The sequence below is a fragment of the Natrix helvetica genome, assembly GCF_964273705.1.
Source record: "Natrix helvetica genome assembly, chromosome: 2".
In the NCBI taxonomy this organism is placed as follows: domain Eukaryota; kingdom Metazoa; phylum Chordata; class Lepidosauria; order Squamata; family Natricidae; genus Natrix; species Natrix helvetica.
The window spans coordinates 270,308,771-270,330,087 of record NC_138552.1 but is presented as its reverse complement, the minus strand read 5'-3'; the positions used below and the strand labels follow the sequence as shown (position 1 = coordinate 270,330,087).

Below are 21,317 nucleotides of genomic sequence, written 5' to 3'. Positions count from 1 at the left end.
GTGTGTGTGTGTGTTTGAGAGAGGGGGAGGAAGGGAGGAAGGAGGGGAAGGAGAAGAAAAAGAAAAAGAAAGAAGGAGCAAAGGAGAAAAACAAATGCTGTCGCTTTAAATTGGAACTGAGCATGCCTGGCTGTGGAATTCTGGGAGTTGAAGTCCACAAGTCTAAAAATATTTGAAACCCAGCACTGTGTCAGTGCCTCACCAGTCATAAACCTCACCGCACGTCACTGTTATCTATCTATCTATCTATCATCTATCTATCTATCTATCTATCTATCTATCTATCTATCTATCTATCTATCATCTATCTATCTATCATCTATCTATCATCTATCTATCTAGGTGAAATACCACTCATGCATCATCACGATATCTCCAGAACCGTAAAGCCTACAAACTTGAAATTTGGCATGTATGTTCCTCTTAGCTTCTAAGTGCTCATTAAGAAAGGATTTTTCAAAACGTCCATCAGATCATTAGTATTTCTTATAATATTATTAACATGCTTTAATGCTAAGAGTTAGACGTTCTACTCCCCCTCCCCTCCTGAAAAGAACTCTGTTCCAACTGCCACTTGGGTGTGGGCATGACCAGCGCGTGACTCATCCGGCCTGCGGGCTGGGAGTTTAGACATTCTACTCCCTCTCCCCACCTGAAAAACCCTCTGATGCTAAGGAGCTAGATTGAGGAAGAGAAGGGGATAAGATAGGAGAAGTTCTGTAGGGCAAACTTGAGGGAGAGAAGGGGATAGGAGAGGATCAATGGGGCAAGTCTAAGGGGGAGAAGGGGAGAGGAGAGGCTGATCGTAACTACTCATTTATTTTCAAGCTGTTAAGTGTCAATTTATCAAGCCCAATCACATAGTTTTATAATGGAACACGGGTATTCAGATAGTTAATTATATATTACATTATATGGATCACTACAAATCACTAATAACCATCGATAGACATGACTATAAATATGCACTCTCTCCCCCATCTATACTGGTATATTGTTATTTTTGAGAATATTTAAACTCCCCCTTCTTCCCAATAGCTTTGTATGTTCTCAAAGGGCTGCTTAAAAAGCTTTGCTGTCTATATCTTTTCATAGGCTGCTCTCTAATTTTACTACACAAACCTCTTGGGAGATCCCATCAGTTGCAGCTACTAGAATAAAGGATGAAACTGGAAATTGATATGCCCACCTCACCATAAACACATTTCAATTAATTCTACCCATACTCTTATGCACATCACTTTAATCAAAATGCCCTACATGTGTAATATAAATTCAAAGAGTATTCAACTGTCTATTTACCATAAGATAGGAATATAACATAGTATTTATCCATAACGCTTTAACTATACCTATACATATAGTTCTGTAATACCTTTCACTTTCTTATTAAAATGTAAGAACAGAAGAACTACTTGCTAGATCAGCCCACAGATGAATTAGCCCCCAAGTGACTTAGACTAAGTACAAATACTGACAAAACTAAAAAGTCGTTATAATACCAAGAAGCAAGAATTATTTACATGATATGAATATTATAAAACTGAAAACAAGCAGAGAAGGGAAGCCAAAGTCAAGAAGGACAAAGATCTCAGGAAGAAGTTAATAATTTCAGAGAGTTCTTAGAAGAGACATGAAGCAGGTTTATGGTGACATTTCTAAAGAAACAGAAGTGTGCAAACTATTGTGCAACATTCTTAATTTCACGTGCCACAAAATAATGCTCAGAATCCCCCATTGGAGATTAGAGCCCTACACAGAAGAGAAGATGCTAGATGTTCAAGTTAGTTTTAGAAAAGGCTGAGGAACAAGAGAAATTATTATAGATGTATGCTGAATAATTGAGAAAGCCAAATACCCAAAAGAAAACAATGTGTGTTTTACTGATCATAGAAAGGCTTTGATTGTTGCAATCATGTCAAGCAGCAGAAAGTCCTTAGGAAAATGCATGTCCTAAAAGATCTCATTGTCCTCATGGGAAACTTATACATAGGACAGGAAGCCACACACTAATCAAACCATGATGAAAAGATGTATGTATGTATGTATGTATGTATGTATGTATGTATGTATGTATGTATGTGTGTGCCTTACAACCCCTGGTATGCCCAAATATGGGAGGGAGCTCACTACTCCCCCTTTCTGTCCTTCGGCTCATTACAGAAAACCATCCAGGCAGAAAACCATATTTTTATTTTTAATGTTGCCTTTTTATATTTGTGTTGTATTTGTGCTGATAAATAAATACATTATTTATTTATCAGCACAAATACAACACACACACACGTGTGTGTGTGTGTGTGTGTGTGTGTGTATCAGTGACGTGCGGTGAGGGTTATGGCTGGGGAGGCTGGTGATGTCATCAGGAAGGCGGGGAATGGGACCATGTGTGCAGGAGGCTGAGGCAGCCTCAGCCTCCAGCACACGTGGTCCCATTCTCCGCCTTCCTGAGTGAACATTAAGGGGACCGCGGTGTGCACTGATCCACGTAGCATTGCTTCCTCCACCGGCGCCAGTCCCTTCCCCCCCCCACTCCTTCACGGTCTCCCACCAACCCAAAGCCCGATCCCCAGCTCCCTCGGGCAAGGCTTGAGCGGGGTGAATGGGAAAGCAACAAAAGGGGCTACGCTTTCACCACGCTCAAGCCTTGCCGCCTGCAGCCACCGCCCACCCTCGCTGACCCTTTTGTTGCTTTCCCGCCCGCCCTCGCTGCCCCTTTCGTTGCTTTCCCATTCAGGCGGCTGCGCTTTCGTGCCTTTGTCCTCCGGCAGCGCCGACATTTCTGCCTCCGCCCTCCGCAGCTCCCGGGTGCGCCCGGATGGAGGTAACCAGAATGGTGCCGAGGCAGTCCTGCCTCGGCGTCGGCCGGCCGGACAAAAGAGCGAGCGAGGCAGCCTGATCCTCGGTCGCTCGCCCGCTCGCCCGCCGGACTGCCTCGGCGCCATTCTGGCTACCTCCGTCCGGGCGCGCCCGGGAGCTGCGGAGGGCGGAGGCAGAAATGTTGTCGGCGCTCCCAATGACGAAGGCATGAAAGCGACTGGGGAACCCAGTCGCTTTCGTGCCTTCGTCATCCGGAAGCACCGACAACATTTCTGCCTCCGCAGCTCCCGGGCTCGCCCGGAGGGATGTATATAATATTATATATATATATATATAGTATATAATATTATATACTATTATTTCATGAAGACAGGTGAGGCCCTGCCTCCCCTGCCTCCCCTGACCGCACGTCCCTGGTGTGTGTGTGTGTGTGTGTGTGTGTGTGTGTGTGTATACATATATCAATCAATACACTTCAACTATGTAGGACATCATGGGTTAGCAGTGAAAGCCTTGGAAAAGATATTGAGATGCCATGATTTATTTATATCTATGAAGACCAGAATTGTGCAGCAATAGTTCTCCTGTGACACTCCATGGAAATGAAAGACTTTGAAGGAGTAGGATAAAAGAATATTGATGCTTTTGAACTTGGATGTTTGTGAAGACACCTGAAAATACCAAGAAAACAAAAAAAAAGGATCATAACTAAAATCAATGCAGAGTGCTTATTTGACACACAAATAACCAAGCTCAAATCATATTTTGGACACATTCTGTGAAGACTTAGCTCCCTTGAGAAGGTTCTTTTGTTGGGAAAGGTAAAAAGAGAGAGGGGGGAGGGAGGGAGGGAGGGAGGGAGAGAGGGAGGGAGGGAGAGAGCAACTGAGTATCTTTGGAAGACCTGAAGAACTAGAGTGGGGACAGAGCTGGAGAATGTCATCACTAAGAGCTGACACTAATCTGATGGCTCATCTATCTATCATCTATCTATCTATCTATCTATCTATCTATCTATCTATCTATCTATCATCTATCTATCTATCATCTATCTATCTATCATCTATCTATCTACCTACCTACCTACCTACCTACCTACATACATACATACATACCTATCATCTATCTATCTATCTATCATCTATCTATCTATCTATCTATCTATCTATCTATCTATCTATCTATCTATCAACTATCACTCTGTGTGTGTGTGTGTGTGTGTGTGTGTGTGTTCCAGCATAACTCTTGGGCAATATCAACCAAACTTGGTACACAGATGACTTATTCTCTGGAAAAAAATACTGTGCAGGGACGTGCGGTCAGGGGAGGCAGGGGAGGCAGAGCCGCACCGCTCTCATCATGAAAATTTAAAAAAAAAAGGGAAAAGGGAAAAGGCGCTCAGGAGCCTTCTGTACACGTGGTCGGGAATGGGAGCGCTCCGTGGTCCCCTTCATGTTGACTCAGGAGTCAGGAAGGAGGGGAATGGGACCACGTGTGCAGGAGGCTCCTCTAGCCTCAGCCTCCCTCCTGCGCACGTCCCATTCCCCGCCTTCCTAAGTCAACATGAAGGGGACCGCGGAGCATGAGCCGCGGTCCCGTGGAGCACGCTCCGTGGTCCCCTTCATGTTGACTTAGGAAGGCGGGGAATAGGACGTGTGCAGGAGGGAGGCTGGAGGGATCGCGGAGGAGGGATCGCGTAGCATGAGCCGCGGTCCCGCGGAGCGCGCTCCGCGGTCCCCTTCATGTTGACTCAGGAGTCAGGAAGGAGGGGAATTCCCCTCCTTCCTGACTCCTGAGTTAACATGAAGGGGATCGTGGAGCGTTAGCCGCTGTCCCGCGGAGCGCGCTCCGCGATCCCCTTCATGTTGACTTAGGAAGGCGGGGAATGGGACGTGCGCAGGAGCGAGGCTGACCTGGTCCCATTCCCCTCCTTCCTGAGTCAACATGAAGGGGACCGCGGCTCACGCTGATGACGTCACCAGCCTCACCAGCCGTAAAGCTCACCGCACGTCACTGCTGTGGGGGTAAGATACCCCTAACAGTGTATTCTGTTAAGATACAGCCTGTTGTGCCATACTGCCATAGTGGCTTCTACTGTACAGCACAGTGGAGTTGCTATGGTAATGGCTTCACAGTACTCCACAAGGGGGCTCCCTCTGGTAAGAGGGAAAATCCAACATTAGAAATTACATTTGGTCCGGACATTTTCCCCCTATAAATAAATACCTGGGCAACACTGGGTTATTGGTTAGTCAATCAATTAAAAAAACTCTCTCTTGTTCATTTATAGGAGAAATAGTGCAGGTTAAATCCTGAATGTTTTTAAAGTAAAAAAAAAAAGATGTATTTATGAAGAATGGTTGCAACTACAATTAAGAAGATGGCTAAGTGGAATCTTAAGATTTATTCTGAAATGTTTAGAATTTTAATTATTAAATCTTTATCTAAGTTACATTTCATTTGATTAATAATGCTTTTCATCTCCTTCTGGAGAATATCTCACCTGGGAGGAATGTTCAGGGGCTTTCTGTAAATACACAGGCATTCCAGAGGCATAGCTAGCTCTCAAAACACAAGGGACCCACCCACCCTTTGTTGGTTTCACAAATCCTTGGATGACTTGCACCATCCCTTGATTTTGTATGATGAAATGTGGCCTGTCCCTGCGGCTCCTGACTGAATGATAAAAATGCACGGAAGCGATGAACCATCCTGGACCCAGACAGGTGATTTCATAAACTCTCAGCCTTCTCATCATTGAAGAACATTATTAAACAAGCTTATCAAATAAGCTTGTCATAATTTGGGATGATGGCCATCCAAGTGAGGTAAACAATAAGTGAAATAAAACAGAAAGAGGCACGCACATCTACAGATAAGCTCATAAACCAGCATCTTCTGAAAATATGTAGCCTATAACCGAAGGCACAAAATTAATTTGTCACGCATTGCAGATCATAAGACTGCTCAGAATTCACATCGACACTATTGCTTGCCACCTAGACTTTGTCTCAGTCTATTAGGCTAGTATTTCTCCATGTTAACACCAACATTACAAGAAATTCTTCCTGGTTCCAGTTCTAAGTTCAGCACAAACACTGGCTGGACTTTTCTTACAAGAAAATCACAAATGGGTGACATTCACTACAATCGAGTGTACGTCACAATTTGTTTTGGGGAAAAAATGGTTTGTTGACTATGACACAGCTAGTAGGCTTTACATATTGTGTTATGCTACAAGCTATATTTTAAAAAGCACAAAAACTGGATTCATATGCCATGCTGAGCAACGAGCATGACAATGGTGAGAAGTTGAGAAAAGTCTCCTATCACCTATGAAAAGGATATTTCTGGATCCATAATTTATAATACAATCCAGTCATTGTCTTCCACCGTGAAGTATACATTGCATTGCAACTGACAATCTTCACTTAGTTGGAAACAAGGGCAGGTGGTCAGTTATATAGTATGTGGTTTTTTTCCTTATGTGTCTATCCCATTTTATTAAACCCACACACCATAGAATAAGCCAAGTATGACAAAAAATAAATTTGATTAAATGTAAATTGCAATAAATCTGGTTATTCCTGTAGAAAGTGAGTGCCCACCTCTCTCCTAGAAGAATGAAATATTTTAGGAAATATTAAAAGGGCAGAATATTATATTTCCCTGGATGAGAAAAGGAGAAACATGTTTTAAAGACAAGGCAGCTCCCTGCCCCCCACCCCCATTTCAGATCCAAGGTGATGGGATTAAGACATGGCCCTCAGGACATGATAGGATTAGCCCTCTACCCATCTCACCACAGGGCACCTGGGAAAATTACATCACCCAGCAAGGCTCAGCCAAGCCTGGGACATAGGCAGCCTACAAAGTTAACTAAGACTACCGCCCGCTGGGAGTCTGACAGCCAATGGGATACATTTCTTACACAGGAACAGGAAGCTATAAAGTGAGACCCAACAGAGAGTATGTATGTATGTATGTATGTATGTATGTATGTATGTATGTATGTATGTATGTATGTATTTGTGTGTGTGTGTATATATATATGTATATGTATATGTATATGTATTTGTGTTATTTATTTATCAGTACAAATACAACACACACACGCGCGCGCACACACACACACATATATGTTGCATGTGTAATGTGTGTTAAAAAGAGCACAGCTTCAATCACAGTCACAGGCATTGTCTAAGCTTTCCTTGGCCTCCTCTATGGATGCTCCTGAATGCAGCAATGCTTTATTAGGCAGCTCTGCACCTTGGCTACAATTCATATATCTTTTACAAAATCCTCCAGATGTGGCAGTGGCTAGCCCTATCTTTGCTCAGAGATTGAAATATTTACTGCTGATCAGAAAACCCTGGAATTCTCTTTTCCATTTAGCAGGGCGCATCACCCCCACCTTCTATTTTTTGTCTCTATCGCTCTGACAGAATGTTGTGGAAAATATATAGACAGTGCTAAATTTTAATAGTACCAAACAAAAATGAAGTGGTTATTTCCCAGAAAATATCACCAACTGCCAATAAAACCACACCCTGCATGAAAACAATGTTAAAGGGAGATATAAAAACTTCATCAAAGGGAAGCCATCCGTGTATTATTGAGTAACACCTGGAGAATGAAAAAAGCCATTTTCAAAGGGCAAAAAGAAGAGGGAAAATACGGTGATAGAATCTGACAAAAATGACACAAATGGTGGCTATGGATCTCTGCTTACTCTATCACAAGAATTCCCTGCAATGCCTGGCAAATAGTTGCTTAGCAACAGCTCCTCCCATTATTTCCCTTAGGAGACTCTTGTACTCTCCAATCTAGCCCTATTAGTAGATGCGCGTTGCTACTCAGCCTCCAGATTTTCCTTCTTCGATGGTAATATTTGCAGTCATAGATTGGGTTCAGGCAAAAGTGTTAAGCTATAAGACTGCTTGTTTAGTTCTGTTTTAGCATATTGACAGAATCCAGGGCAGAGGTGGTATGCTGCCGTTTTGCATTAGTTCAGGTGAACCAATAGTGGTGGCAGCGCGAGGCTCCTCCCACCCACCCAGATGTCATCACGTCATCAAGATTCTGCGCATGCCCAGACGTGCGCTCCCGCTACCAAACCGGTAGTGAAGATAATAGGATAGCATTACTGATCCAGTGCCATCTTGGTTTCCAATGTGGCAATTGCGAACCCAGGCCAATGGTGGGGCAGTGGCTATTGTGGCTTTTGGAGTTCCTGCCCCACAGATATCCAGAGGTGAGATCCTATTTGCAGAAACAAGCTGTAGGGAACAGATAGGACTGCTGCTACTGTATAGGCCTCCTTGCTGCATACAGATTGTTCTCAACTTACGAGTGCAAATAGGGCCATAATTTATGTTGCTAAGCAAGGCAGTTGTTAAGTGAGCCACTCCTGGTTTGATGACACTTTTTTTTGCCCTGGTTATTAAGCAAATCACTGCAGTTATGTGAACCATGCCATCATTAAGCCAATCTGATTTCTCCTATTGACTTTGCTTGTCGGAAGCCAGCTGAGAAGATCGTAGATGACCCTGAGATGCTACAACTGTCATAAATGCATGCTGGTTGCCAAATTGCCCAACCTTTGATCACGTGACCATGGCGATGCTGCAATGGTCACAAGTGCCAGGACCAGCTTTAAGTCGCATTTTCAGTGTGGTTGTAACCATGAAAGATCGCTAAACAAATTGGTTGTAAGTTGGTCTATAATGGCTTCCTTACCTGAACTGCTCGACATTGTGCCTGAGTTTTCCAGCCTATGGCACTGGGAGATGTCAACTTGCCTTCCCCAGGTGTGGAGTCTGAAGTGGCTTGGGAGTTCACAGCTGCCACCATGGCAACCATTGACCTGACCCAAGTCATCAAGAGTTAGATGCATAGGGTCACTTGTGGGATCTGTTCTTTCTCTAGGGGCAGTGACAATGTGATCTGGAACTGGGAATGTTGCTCTTCTTGCCCTTGAAATACAGATCATCGTTCTGGAGTTCTTCATGCCTATCAATTTGTCTGCCCAGATACTGGTTAGACCTCAATTCAACTTAGGCCTTAGTCGTCTCTTGGGATGATAATGTGGTGACAGCCTTGATTCAGATTCTACTTTCATGGCCTTTTCTACATATGGATCTCGGAGGTCTCCTGGTTCTCAAAGGAACTGGGAAATAAAATGGCAAAAGACATTAGAGCATTGCTGGGAAAAACAGATTGGCTCCCTACCAGATCTGGACACATTACTGAGACAGCCCTTTGACCTATGATGGGAATAACACATTCATCCTGGTCCTTCTAAATCTCTTGGCTTTCAATGCCATTGATCACTTTATCCTTCTGGATCAACTCAGGTGGTTGGGAGTGAGACACACAGTGTTGTGTTAACTCTCCTCCTTCTTCCACAAACAGTCCCCCTTCCTATTGACGTGGGGAAGTCCTCAGCTCTTGCTCAGGGTTCAGTTTCCCACCACCCACCCCCGCCATTCTTATCTAGCATCTACATGAATCTCCTGGGTGATGTTATCTGTTGTCATGGGATTGGATATCAACAATATGCTAATGATACCTATTTACATAACTCTTGGTCACTAATCTTCTATCTCAGTGTCTAGAGGCTATAGGGGTCTGGATAGGGAAAAGCAGATGAAGCTCAATCTTGGATATGAGTGGGGATGTGGTCACACTGTCTCAACTCCCAGTCCTTGGACTGCTACTATGCCGCAGCAAGTCAGAAACCGGGCCACGCAAACAAGTGAAGCCCCATCCACAGGATGCAAGCAGCACACAAAGCCACACCCTTCCGGTTCACGGAAAAACCTTTCTCCATCGAACTAGTTCCTAGTGCCCCAAAAGTTAGGGGCCACTGCAGTGGTGGCTTCCGGATCCCTTTCCAACTGGTACAGTTGGAACGGACCCTTGTTGCCCACATGGATAGGCTTAAAGGACAGGTAAGGAGCTCAGGCAGGCCGGTGGGCCCTCCGGAGCACCGTACCGGAACGGTACCCGGTGCTCCGGTCAGGCTCCGGTACGCCCGTATTGGGGCATACCGCCTGTAACCCACCACTGGGCCACTGTCTAAGATTCACAGTCAATTGTCCAACAACATGAAATTTATTGTGGAGAAAAGCAAGGTTTTATACCTATGCAGGAAAAGCCAAAGATACAAGTATAGATCCGATGAAACCTTGCTCAAAAACAGTAACTGTGAGAGGGACCTTGAAGGTCACTTAAACATGAGCACTGTGCGGCAGCCACCAAAAAAGGTAATACAATCCTGGGTTGTATAAACAGAGGCATAGAATCAAAATCATGAAGAATTAGTACCACTTTATACATCTTTAGTAAGACCACACCACTGGTAGGTTTCAATTTATTTTACTACCGGTTCGCTCATGCACGTGCACTTGCACGCTCGTACGACACTTCTGCGCATGTACAGAACCGTCTGGGCGGGTGGGCAGAGCCTCCCGCCGCCACCACTACTGGTTCACCCGATCTGGGGTGAACCGCCAAAAAACCCACCTCTGGACCACACTTGCAATACCGCATCCAGTTTTGGTCACCACATTACAAAACAAGAAGTTGAGACTTTGGGAAAAGTGCAAAGAAGAGCAACTAAGATGATTAAAGGCTGGAGAAAAAACATATGAAGAACGGTTGCAGGATTTGGATATGGCTAGTCTAGAGAAAAAAAGGACTAGGAATGACATTATAGCAGTATTCCAGTATTTGAGGAGCGATCTCAAAGAAGAGGGGGTCAACTTATTTTCCAAAGACACAGAAGACAAAGACAAGAAAAAATGGAGCCTGTCAAGATCTTTTGGGATCCTGAGCTTATCTTCTGGGCTGTTTGCTATGCTTGAAGAACACCTTCTAAAATGGACGGGGAGAGACCACCAATTTTGGAGTAATGACTTCAACAAGCTATAAAAATACTAATCAAATCCGAAGTTACATATCCCTGGTTTACAGCTTAGAGTATCCCTTACAAGATAACATTTTTCCCGAGAACAATTTAATTTAGCATCCTAAACACATAAAGTCATATTACAAATTGTGTTTTCAGTTTTTAGCCCTTCCCTGTTGGTTTCAGGCATTTCACCAGATGTCCCTGATACATTTTCAAGCCCATTTTGAGTACCAAAAAGGCTAGAAATGTGTTGGTTTTTTTTTAAATTGACTGTCATCGTGTGGAAATACAATTATTGTTAGTGTGTGTGTATGTTTCTTGCTGCTGTAGAATTACAATGTGCACGCAGCCTTGCTGAAGTGGGGAAAAAAAGACTATTGTTCATTTGATCGCTATCCAACAATAGTCTCCCATTTAGAAATAGATGAAGGATGAGTTTTGTAGTCTTAATACTGTCACTGTGCCCCCATTTCATCTTTTAGCATTACTAATGCAATGCTGTTGCTTTCACTTCCATCCGTTCTGCCAGTAAGAATCACATCTCTGAAACTGCATTGTGTGCACACATGCTCCCAAAGGGAGCCCAATCTAGAGCGCTAGTTACTCTGCCTAGCCCTACAGCCTACATTCCCAGTGCTTGTCAAAATTAGGTCAGCCTTCCGTTGCAATTATGTTGCTAAAGGCAGCTGCTGATCAAAAACAATTCCATCAAGCATGATAGTAAGATAGCATAAAAAACCCTCACACGATCTCTCTTTGTTTTCTATTTAAGTTTCCTTTACTAAAATCTTGCAAATTAAAATAGAATGCAATGGTATTCCACCACAGGAAACACAAGGGCAAAGCAGAGCTCTAACATAAATTACTTTCTGATCAGATTCACACAACATACTTAGTCATGGTTTGCTTAAACATGGCTTGCTGGAAGGCTGGATGTATAGAATATATACAGCTGAACCACGCAAACATTATGGCTTAGAGCTCAAGCCCACAGATGGTAACTCGGTGAATCTTTCTCTGGAGCTGAGGAAAGATCTGCTGCTTTTCCTCACTGACAATTTCCTCTTTTTCTTGTTGAGCTGGTGAGAATAGCTGGAATTCTGAGCATGGTACAGGAAACTTGCAAAATGGCAGGTGTGGCAGTCATAAAATATTCACAGCCCAAACTGAGATGTTCTTTCAATCTCAGCTCACCTCTGCCTTCTTTTTCTGGGCAAGAGGATACATTCTCAAAAAAAAAAAGCTCTTTAATTTTTGGTAATGGGGCTTAAAACATCTTGGGCACCAAGGCAGGTTCGGTGGTTATACTGATAGCCAAGGATATCAAATTCAAAAAGCTAGATATTTGGCCAGGGGTCTTGAGGAACCAATGGCAGTGCCTTCAAAGTGGACAGTGGACTCTCCTGAGCTAATTGGACTATTGACCTGATTTAGGAGAGACTCATTACTGTCACTTCCCAACCACATTGTTTCCACGAAAATAAGACCTCCTCGGATAATAAGCCCAATCGGGCTTTTGCGCACATGCGCCAAAATCAGCCCTCCCCCAAAAATAAGCTGTCCCCCCCCCGAAAATATTGCAACACAGCAGCAGCGATGAGGTGACCATGCTCACTTCCTCCTGCACCTCAAAAATAATAAGACCTCCCAGAAAATAAGGCCAAGGGCTTTGGGGAAACACGGCAATTATACAGCAAAATCTAACCAGCTAGTTTCTGGGGTCTTTGTCATATTAGGGTGGTAGCCATGCACAACCACTGCTCTTTTCTTTGGCTCTTCTTGATGTGCCAAATCAAGCCCTAGGCAGCAAAATGTGGTTCAGTGATCATTTTATCCAACACATCCTTGTGATTACTGACCACTCCCAGGGAGCCAAACGCAAGAGCTGTTTTGAAAGCAGCACAATATCAAAGATCTGAGCATGACCACTTTTCCTGCTATTTATATCACTCCCATTATCTTTGTTGCCTTTGTATGCCTAGCAAGGTTCCTGGGCTCTTCTTCCAAGATGGCTGAAGCAGTCGCATTAAACTAAGGAAGCAGGCATTACACCATTGACTAAGTTCAGGCAATGCTTGAAGCTGAAGATACTTTAAACACTGGTTATAAAATTACCACTGGCCAGGTACCTATATAACATGCTTAATCACAAGTCATGATATACAAACCCACAATGGCTCAGCTCAGCTAATGTATTTCCCCAGATCAGATCGTTCATAATATTTATTATCCCTTGGCCCACCTATTGGAAATGAGATCATGTCCTTTTCTGGGCTGCTAAGCTGGTCAGTCTTTGATCTGATTTTTTGTAAACACAATATTCCATAAGGCTGGATTGTGTGCTAAAGAAAAGGAGGGCTTCCCTCTGTTTTCCATCCATCCGTTCACAAAGCTGCCTCTCTCCGGAACACAATGGTCTCCTTCTTTTCTAGGCCACCACTGACCCAAGGCTGTATGGGCTGGGGGGACTTGTTATAGGCATTGTGCTTGTTCATTGAGAGGGTAACTCCAACCAACAGAAGGAAACATTCATGCAGATGCCATTACCCCACATCTTTTTCCCTCCCTTTAATGACAAGAGGTCAGTCAGATGCCTCTGCTATCTTCTTGGAAGCTGAGAGGTCCATATCTTGGAGAGCTTTGTTGGGGATCTTTAGCAGAGGTGGTATTCAGCAGGTTCTGACCAGTTCTGGAGAACTGGTAGTGGAAATTTTGAGTAGTTCAGAGAACTGGTAAATACCACCTCTGACTGGCTCCACCCACATCTATTCTCTGCCTCCCGAGTCCCAGCTGATTGGGAGGAAATGGAGATTTTGCAGTAACCTTCCCCTGGAGCGGAGAGGGAATGGAGATTCTACAGTATCCTTCCCCTGCCACGCCCACCAAACCATGCTATACCATGCCCATCAAGCCACGCCCACAGAACCGGTAGTAAAAAAATTGAATCCCACCAGGGCATCCTCTGTGCCCATCCAATTCTGGAAAACCAGGAATATCAAACAAGAGAGTATCATGGACATGCTATTTCCTCACTACTGATCTAGGATTAGAAAAAATGGGATCCAAGGTTTTCCCCTCCTAGAAAAGGACATGTGATTTCAGGGACTAAAGAGGAAGGAGGAAAACACGGCCTCTTTCATCTCACTGAAGCCTTGATTCCTACTGTAGCAGAGAAAAGAAGAAGCCTGATTCTGAGAAAGCATCATGTGTCCCTCATCTGCACACTGAAGGATACTCCTAGGAGTGACCCTTAGCTTATAAATTGCATGAGATGGCAAGCCTTTAAAAAACTTTCCTCAACCACCAAGATTTTGTCAATGAAATTCAGCAGCAAAGTATCAAAATGCGGAAGTGTAATTTTCTTCCAAAAGAAAAAAGAAAGGGGAGGGGAAGGTACCATATTTTTTGGAGCATAAGATGCACCAGAATATAAGACGCACCAAGATTTTGAAGACGCAAATTTTTAAAAAAAGTTTTGCACTCTGCAGACCTCCCCAAAACGGCTTGTTTTTTTGCGAAAACGGGCCCATTTTTTGTCAAAAAAGGGCATACATAGCCTTTAGGAAGCTAGTAGAGCGCTCCTGGGGGCTGAGGGGGCAAAAACGAGCAAACAACAGCCCATTTTTCACTCATTTTTGCCCCCCCCCAGCCCCCAGAAGCACTCTGGAAGCCTCCTAAAGGCTATGCACAGCCATTTTTTGAAAGGGGCCGGGGTAACGGGAGGCCAAAAATGCTGTATTCAGTGTAGAAGACGCACCCAGATTTTCACCGTCTTTTTTGAGGGAAAAAGGTACTCTGAAAAATACGGTATATTCAGTCCCTGATAGAGTTGGTGTACATATTTATCATACTAAAAAAGAAAGAAACGATAAAACTTTAAAAAAAGAAGAATGGGCCTGACATTCTGCCCCCACCCTTTCCAGTAACTTTAGTATTATCACTACAATGATCTCTGTGGTCTTTAGTGGACCAAAAATAATATATTTTTAAAAACCCAACATAGTTTTGGCTGCAAAACAACCTCCTAGTCCTGACAACCCTGCGCCCAATACATTTCTTCTCATTATAAGCCATGTGCAAAGCCCAGACAGCATGGAGTTCTTCACTGTAGCTCTCATGAGCAATGCACATTCAGCCTTAGCTATTCATCTAGCTGGCAATACTGTCTGCATTTGCAATGAGGCCACATCATTTGTAGGGCAGTTCCAAAGTGATAAGTTTCACCTGGGGAGAATACAATATTTCTAGCCATGCACAGCTATATTCCCTGCTTCAGCCCAAGCAATCACAGTAAATAATGGGCTTACAAACACACACACACCCCAAGTTTGAAACTCATCAGCCCCTTGCCCATTTTGGGGGTATGCTCAAATATGATTTGGTCCTTTTTGGACTTTGGCTTCTTTCTTTGCCTCTTTGCATTGTACCAAGTACCAAGAATAATATGCAAACAGGTGTATTTTGTGGGGTGTCAATCCCCTTCATAGAGTCCAGTGGTTTCTGCCGGTAGGAGGTAAAGTAAAGGTAAAGATTCCCCTTGCGCATATGTGCTAGTCGTTCCCAGGCAAAAGCAAGTAACAGGAGCTCACTCTGTTACATGGCGCTAGGGACTCAAACCACCGAACTGCCGACCTTTCTGATTGACAAACTCAGTGTCTTAGCCACTGAGCCACCTGAATTCTGCAAACACCAGTCATAATCCTGGAAATATGAGAGCATGGTGCTCTGTGCATGTTCAGAGGCATATTCATACCAGGACTGACAATACTCTGAAAAAGCTTCATGGGACTGAGCCCACCCCTTGGTGGTGATCGCAGAAGCAGGCTGAACCAGATTGAAGTAGCAACAGCAGCATTTGGACAACTGACACTTGCAAAATCTGCTTAATGAAATAGGTCACCTGTGCGATTCTGGATTTCTCATATGGAGAGTTGGTGTGGTGTGTGTGTGTGTGTTGTGTGTGTGTGTGAAGTTATCCCAGAGATTCACAGGCTAGGTCCACAAATGATTAACCTAGTCAATTAAAGACATAATGTCTGAATGTGAAAACATACTGAGTTAACACTTAGTGTTAATTTTAGTTAGATTTTTTTTTATGGTTAAGCATGGTATGGTATGGAAAAAGGGATGCGGTGGCTCAGTGGCTAAGATGCTGAGCTTGTCGATCAGAAGGTTTGGCAGTTTAGCGGTTCGAATCTCTAGCCCCGAGTAACAGAGTGAGCTCCAGTTACTTGTCTTGGCTTCTGCCAACCTAGCAGTTCGAAAGCATATAAAAAATGCAAGTAAAAAAAGAGGAACCACCTTTGGTGGGAAGGTAACAGCGCTCCATGCACCTTCAGCATTTAGTTATGCCGGCCTCATAACCATGGAGACGTCGTCGGACAGCGCTGGGTCTTCAGCTTAGAAACAGAGATGAGCAGCGCCCCTAGAGTCAGAAACGACTAGCACACAAGTGCGGGGGAACCTTTACCTTTATGGTATGGAAACCCTGACCACTTGAGATTAGTTATTGTGTGATATCAACAAAGAAAATAGTTTCAGTCATCCGATTGCATTCATACATGGCATATGGCTGGTTTGGTTCTAGCTTAACATGTCACATAAACTCAACTATTCAGATTTGTAAAACCCTGGGTTATGCCTTTATATATTGTTTAAGTCGAACCAACCATGGTTTATTCAGCAAATTATGGCTTAAAGGAACCTACGTGGGAAAGTACCTCTCCTTTAAAATGTTCTCCCACATTTATTTATTTAAACATACTCTTGAAGATGTGCATGTTGGAAATAAAGAGGGTGGAATGAAGACGGCATAGAATGTTTGCTGTTGATCTTAATTACTGGAGTTCTGCTGTGGGCGTATATGATGAAAATACTGAAATTTTATTGGGACCTTAGTTTCTTTTTGGTTTTAATCGGTTGTTCAGTTGAATTTGGTTTACCATTCTAGGATCTTATGGGGTAGATAGGCAGACACATACACTGGATGGAAGGATGGATGGATAAATGCCAAGTAGTTGTTGAAGAATTCCAAGGTTTGGTTCTTGGAATGTCCAATTAGTTCTAAGAGAGGAGGGAAGCCTGGTAGTTTGACATAAGATTTTCTAAAAGCCATAATTTGGGGCAGGGTCATTATTTTGGGGAGCTTCAGTAGCACCTTGTGTTTTCATCCTGGAAATACAGTATAGAATCACTATAAACATTTCAGAAGTATTCATACGACCATGTCAATTAAAAGCAAAGCAGCTACATTTGTCCAGTGTGCTGTATTTGATTTTGTATTAACCTTGACTAGGGATTTTTTTCTTTTGCAGCTTAGCATCCTGTGTGAACCTCAACCGTTGGGTTTATGCTTCAATATATTGCACAAAAGCTTCAAACTGATTACTTGAGTGACCAACTTAAGCATTTTCAATAAACACAGATGTTCCATGTGCTCCATAGCCTGAATCGTGGGGCACGCCCACCTATTTTTTAAGAGAGATGAGACTCAAACCGGGAGGCAAGTTTGAAAACCTCATGCTTGGCCCACAGGATGGGCCCTATCTTGCTGCACTTCCCAGATCACACTAAAAGGCAACCAAGGGCACAGACAACACTTGCAGATCTGGCCAAAACAAGAGTCAGCAAAAAGATGCAGATACAGGGTTTTTTTTTGGGGGGGGGGGGAGGAATGACCTTTGAGCATCTGTTAGGCACACTTTTCAGTAAAAGTATTGGGACGGAAATAGGATGGGGAAAGTCCTCACTTAAACCCCTAAGATGCTGCAGGCGGTGTGACCTGGAAGTCAGGGAAGGTTGCATCCCCTCTTGTTAACACCCATTTGCAGAGACAAAAGGAAACCCCATCAGAACTGCAGGAACAATTGGCCAATCTCCCAGAGGTACCAGCCAATGCATATGCAGGAGGTCACCTCCACCCAGTCATAGCAATGGCCTTTTCTGTGCTGCTTTGTTGTAAAACGGAAGCGCTTATTAGCTGAAGCTGCCAGCCCTAAACACCAAAGACCCCCTACTGGGCTTCATCGCTCCACAGTTCAGCCACTCCTCCTTCCTGGCCAGATGGAGAGCGTCTGACAGCCTATGCAAAGGAATCCGACACATGACAGCGCATAAACCTAAGCAAGAGGCCCAGCAGATACTGCAGCCAACAGAAATCCATTACTGCCACAAGGTCCAGTGTGCGCTGGCAGACAAAATATTAGCATGTGGCCTCTGTCTCCCCAGGAAGTCACACCTCTTTTCACCAAGCATCAACCCATATTTACCACCAGTATTGCTGGAATAGGCCTAATAATGAATGACTGCATGCTGAGTTAAGAATTCAAGAAGTCCATCTGATTAATGAAGTGTGATTAAAAGGGGGAGAGAGTTAATCTTAATAGTTAAACCTATCAGATGATATTTAGGACAATGTGGGACCTCCTGCTCCACCTGGAAAATGATGTCCTCCCTCACTGCTTCTCCCCCCCCCCCTCCGAATGCACAAGTGCTGTGTATCCAAACCACACTTCAGAAATGGTGGTATGAATGAGACTTACCTTGTATTTGGTTGCTAGAAGTTCAGTGGCCTCTTGCTCCCTCCTGAGTTCCTCAATCATCTTTTCTTTCTCCTCCAGTAGCTTTTGCTTCTCCTCATTCACCAGGCTGTGGTCATCTTGGATGGCTGCTTTCTCCTCCTCCAACTTTTCTTTTTGCTCCTTCAAGTAATTTTTCATGTTTTTTTCCAGCCCTCCATCCTCATTGTCCTCTGGCTCTTCACCTTCGGGGGTTCCCTCCCCATCTATGGTTTTCTTTCTCCGGCTACTCCTCCGCCTTTTCTTGCTCAGCATCCCTCGTTTCTCCAACTGGGCCTTCAGGCGGATGATCTCCTCCTGGAACTCCCGTAATAGTGTATCTTTAGGATCCTCGTTGATTCGTGGCTTGTTCTTGATATTTTTGGCCCTGTTAGCAAATCGGAGGGTTGACAAGCTCTCATCGTAACTGTGGGAAGCTGGGCCCAACGTGGCTACCATGATGGTCTTGGCATTGCCACCCAAAGAGTCCTGCAGAAGGCGGGTGAGCTTGGAATCCCGATAGGGGATATGGGTGCTTTTGCCATCCACCAGGGCTGAAATCACATTCCCCAGAGCAGAGAGGGAGAGGTTGATCTTGGAGGCCTCTTTGGGCCGTTCCCCCTGGGCACCCATCTTGCTCTGCCTTTCACTCCCAGCCAAGTCCACCAAGTTGAGCTTCCCTACCCGGATGTGATCCTCTCCATCTGGGCCAGTCTCACTGCACTCCACCGTGATGACGAAGATGGCGTGTGAGCGGGAGCTGTACTCGTTCATGTTCGTGCTGCCCACCGATCGGGTTTGGTTCCCCAAATTCATGACATGTTCAATTTCTTTGACGTTTTTTGTCACAAAGGATGAAAGGTCCTTGATGTAAACCCCCGTTTCCGGGTTCTCTTTCAGCTCCATTTTCTTACTCTGGTCTTTCGCCAGGAGATCTCGGATCTCTTCTTGATAGATCTCCAAGTAGGAAGCCCTGACCAAATATTGCTGGTTCTGCGAACGGGAGATGTGGGTGAAGATGTGCTCAAAGGAGATGGGGATGACCCCTCTCTTCTCAGGGTCAGCCCAGATCCCTTGCATAGTGTAGGTCTTCCCGGTACCTGTCTGACCATAGGCAAAGATGGTGCCGTTGAACCCTTGCAGGACGGAATCGATCAAGGGCCGGACCGTTTCATCGTACAGGTCTGCCTGCCTGGAGGTGGCATCATACACGGCGTCAAAGGTGAACGTTTTGGCCAGTTCCCCTGGGGAGGCCTTGGGGTTCCGGATGGTCACCTGGCCCAGCTTCACATCCATGTCCAGGATCCTCTCATAGCCCGTGGCTTCCTCTTTCCTGTTCATGGGGCGGCAGCGGACTACCACTTTTAGAGTCTCGCTGACCCTCGGCCTATTAGCCATGGCGAAACCGAGACGGGGTTCCTTACTCCCGGCGGTGGGGGGGGGGGGCTTTCCTTGCCCTTCGGCTGTCAGGGCTGGGCAGCGACCGCCCCGTTCCTAGGCATGAGGTCCTCGTCCTCCTCTCCGCTCCGAGGTTGCTGCTGGGTGGCTGCTCCGCTGCGGCAGCGGACTTGACAGGCTGGCGCGGCTGCGGTTATCGGCACCGTCTTCTCTTCGCACAATAGGTAGAGTCAAGGCATGCTCCGTTCACAGCATCCCGCCTAGGACCGCGGACCACCCATGCCGGCTCATCCCGCCATGAAGGATGGGGGGTGGGGGGTGGGGGGGAGGAAGAAGAGAGGTAAGGGGGGGAACGGTGCGGTTGCAGCCTTCCCCGCAGGCGGCGGACGGCGTGAGCCCCCCGCTCTGCCTTAGGCTCGCTTTCTTCCTAATCTTCAGCAGCTTCTCAGCGGCTTCCTCGGCAGCTCCAGGCGATCCGAAGGGCTCGCGAGTCGCAGTGCTGGATGCTCATTCATTGCAGCTCAGCAGCGGCAACAGCGGCAGCTGCCGCCCCTCTCGCACGTAAAGAGAACGAGGGAGGAAAACAGAAGGGAGGGAGGGGAGGGTGGGGGAAAGCAGCGCCCGCAGGGAGATGCTCCTGCCGCTGCCGCTGATCCGGTGGAGGGGAGGGGGCTGCCGGCGCTTGGCTTGCTGGTGGCTGCCCTGGAACGGAAAAGGCAAACGCGGGAGGGCGGAAGGGGGCTGGGTGATGATAACAGAAAGCGTCTCCTCATCCTCAGATGCTGCCCACCCCCAGAAGGGGAACACCGGCGGCTCCTCGGCTACCCCGCCCACTGTTCGCAAAGCATCCTGGGGGACGTAGTCCTGCCTTTGTTGTCTTCTTCACCCACAAGGGGAGAAGGATGCAACTCTGAGCCGGTTGACTTGTACAAGGTAGGCTGGTGCGGTAGGTTGGGGGCGGGGGCTGTTTCTTAAAGGGACAGGCGTGTTTATTTATTTACTTTAGTTAGTTTGTCAGACATGTAAAAGTTAATAGGTATAAGTATAAACATAAATATGAACACAGGCAATGGGTACGAATAAATGGGGACAGTAGGTCAGGGACGGTAGCAGTGGTGGGTTTCAATTTTTTTTACAACCTCTTCTGTAGGTGCCGCCTGCTTTGTGGCAGTGGCTTGCTGGCCATGTGACTGGGTGGGAGTGGCTTGCCAGCCATGTGACTGGGTGGGCATGGCCAACTTGTAAAATGTGGTGAAACTCACTTAACAACGCTCTTGCTTAGCAACCAAAATGTTGGCTCAGAAACTCTGGCATTTGAAGCACGCAAGTCTTAAAGCTGTCAAGTTACAAGACCCTTGCACCCCTAACCCTTTAGGGAAAAAACCCCCAGGGGTGTTCAAACTTGACAGCTTTAAGACTTTAAGGTTTAGATAGAACTCTTAGAGGTGGGCGGGGCGATTGGTGAGCCAGCCAATCAGTGAGCGGCGGGTGGGGCAAGCGTGGTGCTGATGGGCGGGGGGAGGGAGCTGGGACCAGTTCTAAACAGCACTGTAGATTTGTGGAACCTCTTCTATAGAAGAGGTTAGAGCTGGCAGGAACCCACCCCTGGACGGTAGGCACGCTGGTGC

The 21,317-nt window shown here is 45.5% G+C and overlaps 1 protein-coding gene across 1 annotated transcript in view; it reads right to left on the bottom strand.

The window, feature by feature from the left end:
* The window catches only part of KIF3C (kinesin family member 3C), a 49,068-nt gene extending 28,888 nt beyond the window's left edge, over nucleotides 1-20,180 (bottom strand). Inside the window, exon 1 of the mRNA XM_081944773.1 lies at nucleotides 18,277-20,180. Within this exon, the coding sequence (XP_081800899.1) occupies nucleotides 18,277-19,689 (1,413 nt within the window). The 5' untranslated portion in view covers nucleotides 19,690-20,180. The remainder of the gene's footprint in view (nucleotides 1-18,276) is intronic.
* Between the last annotated feature and the right edge of the window lie 1,137 nt (nucleotides 20,181-21,317).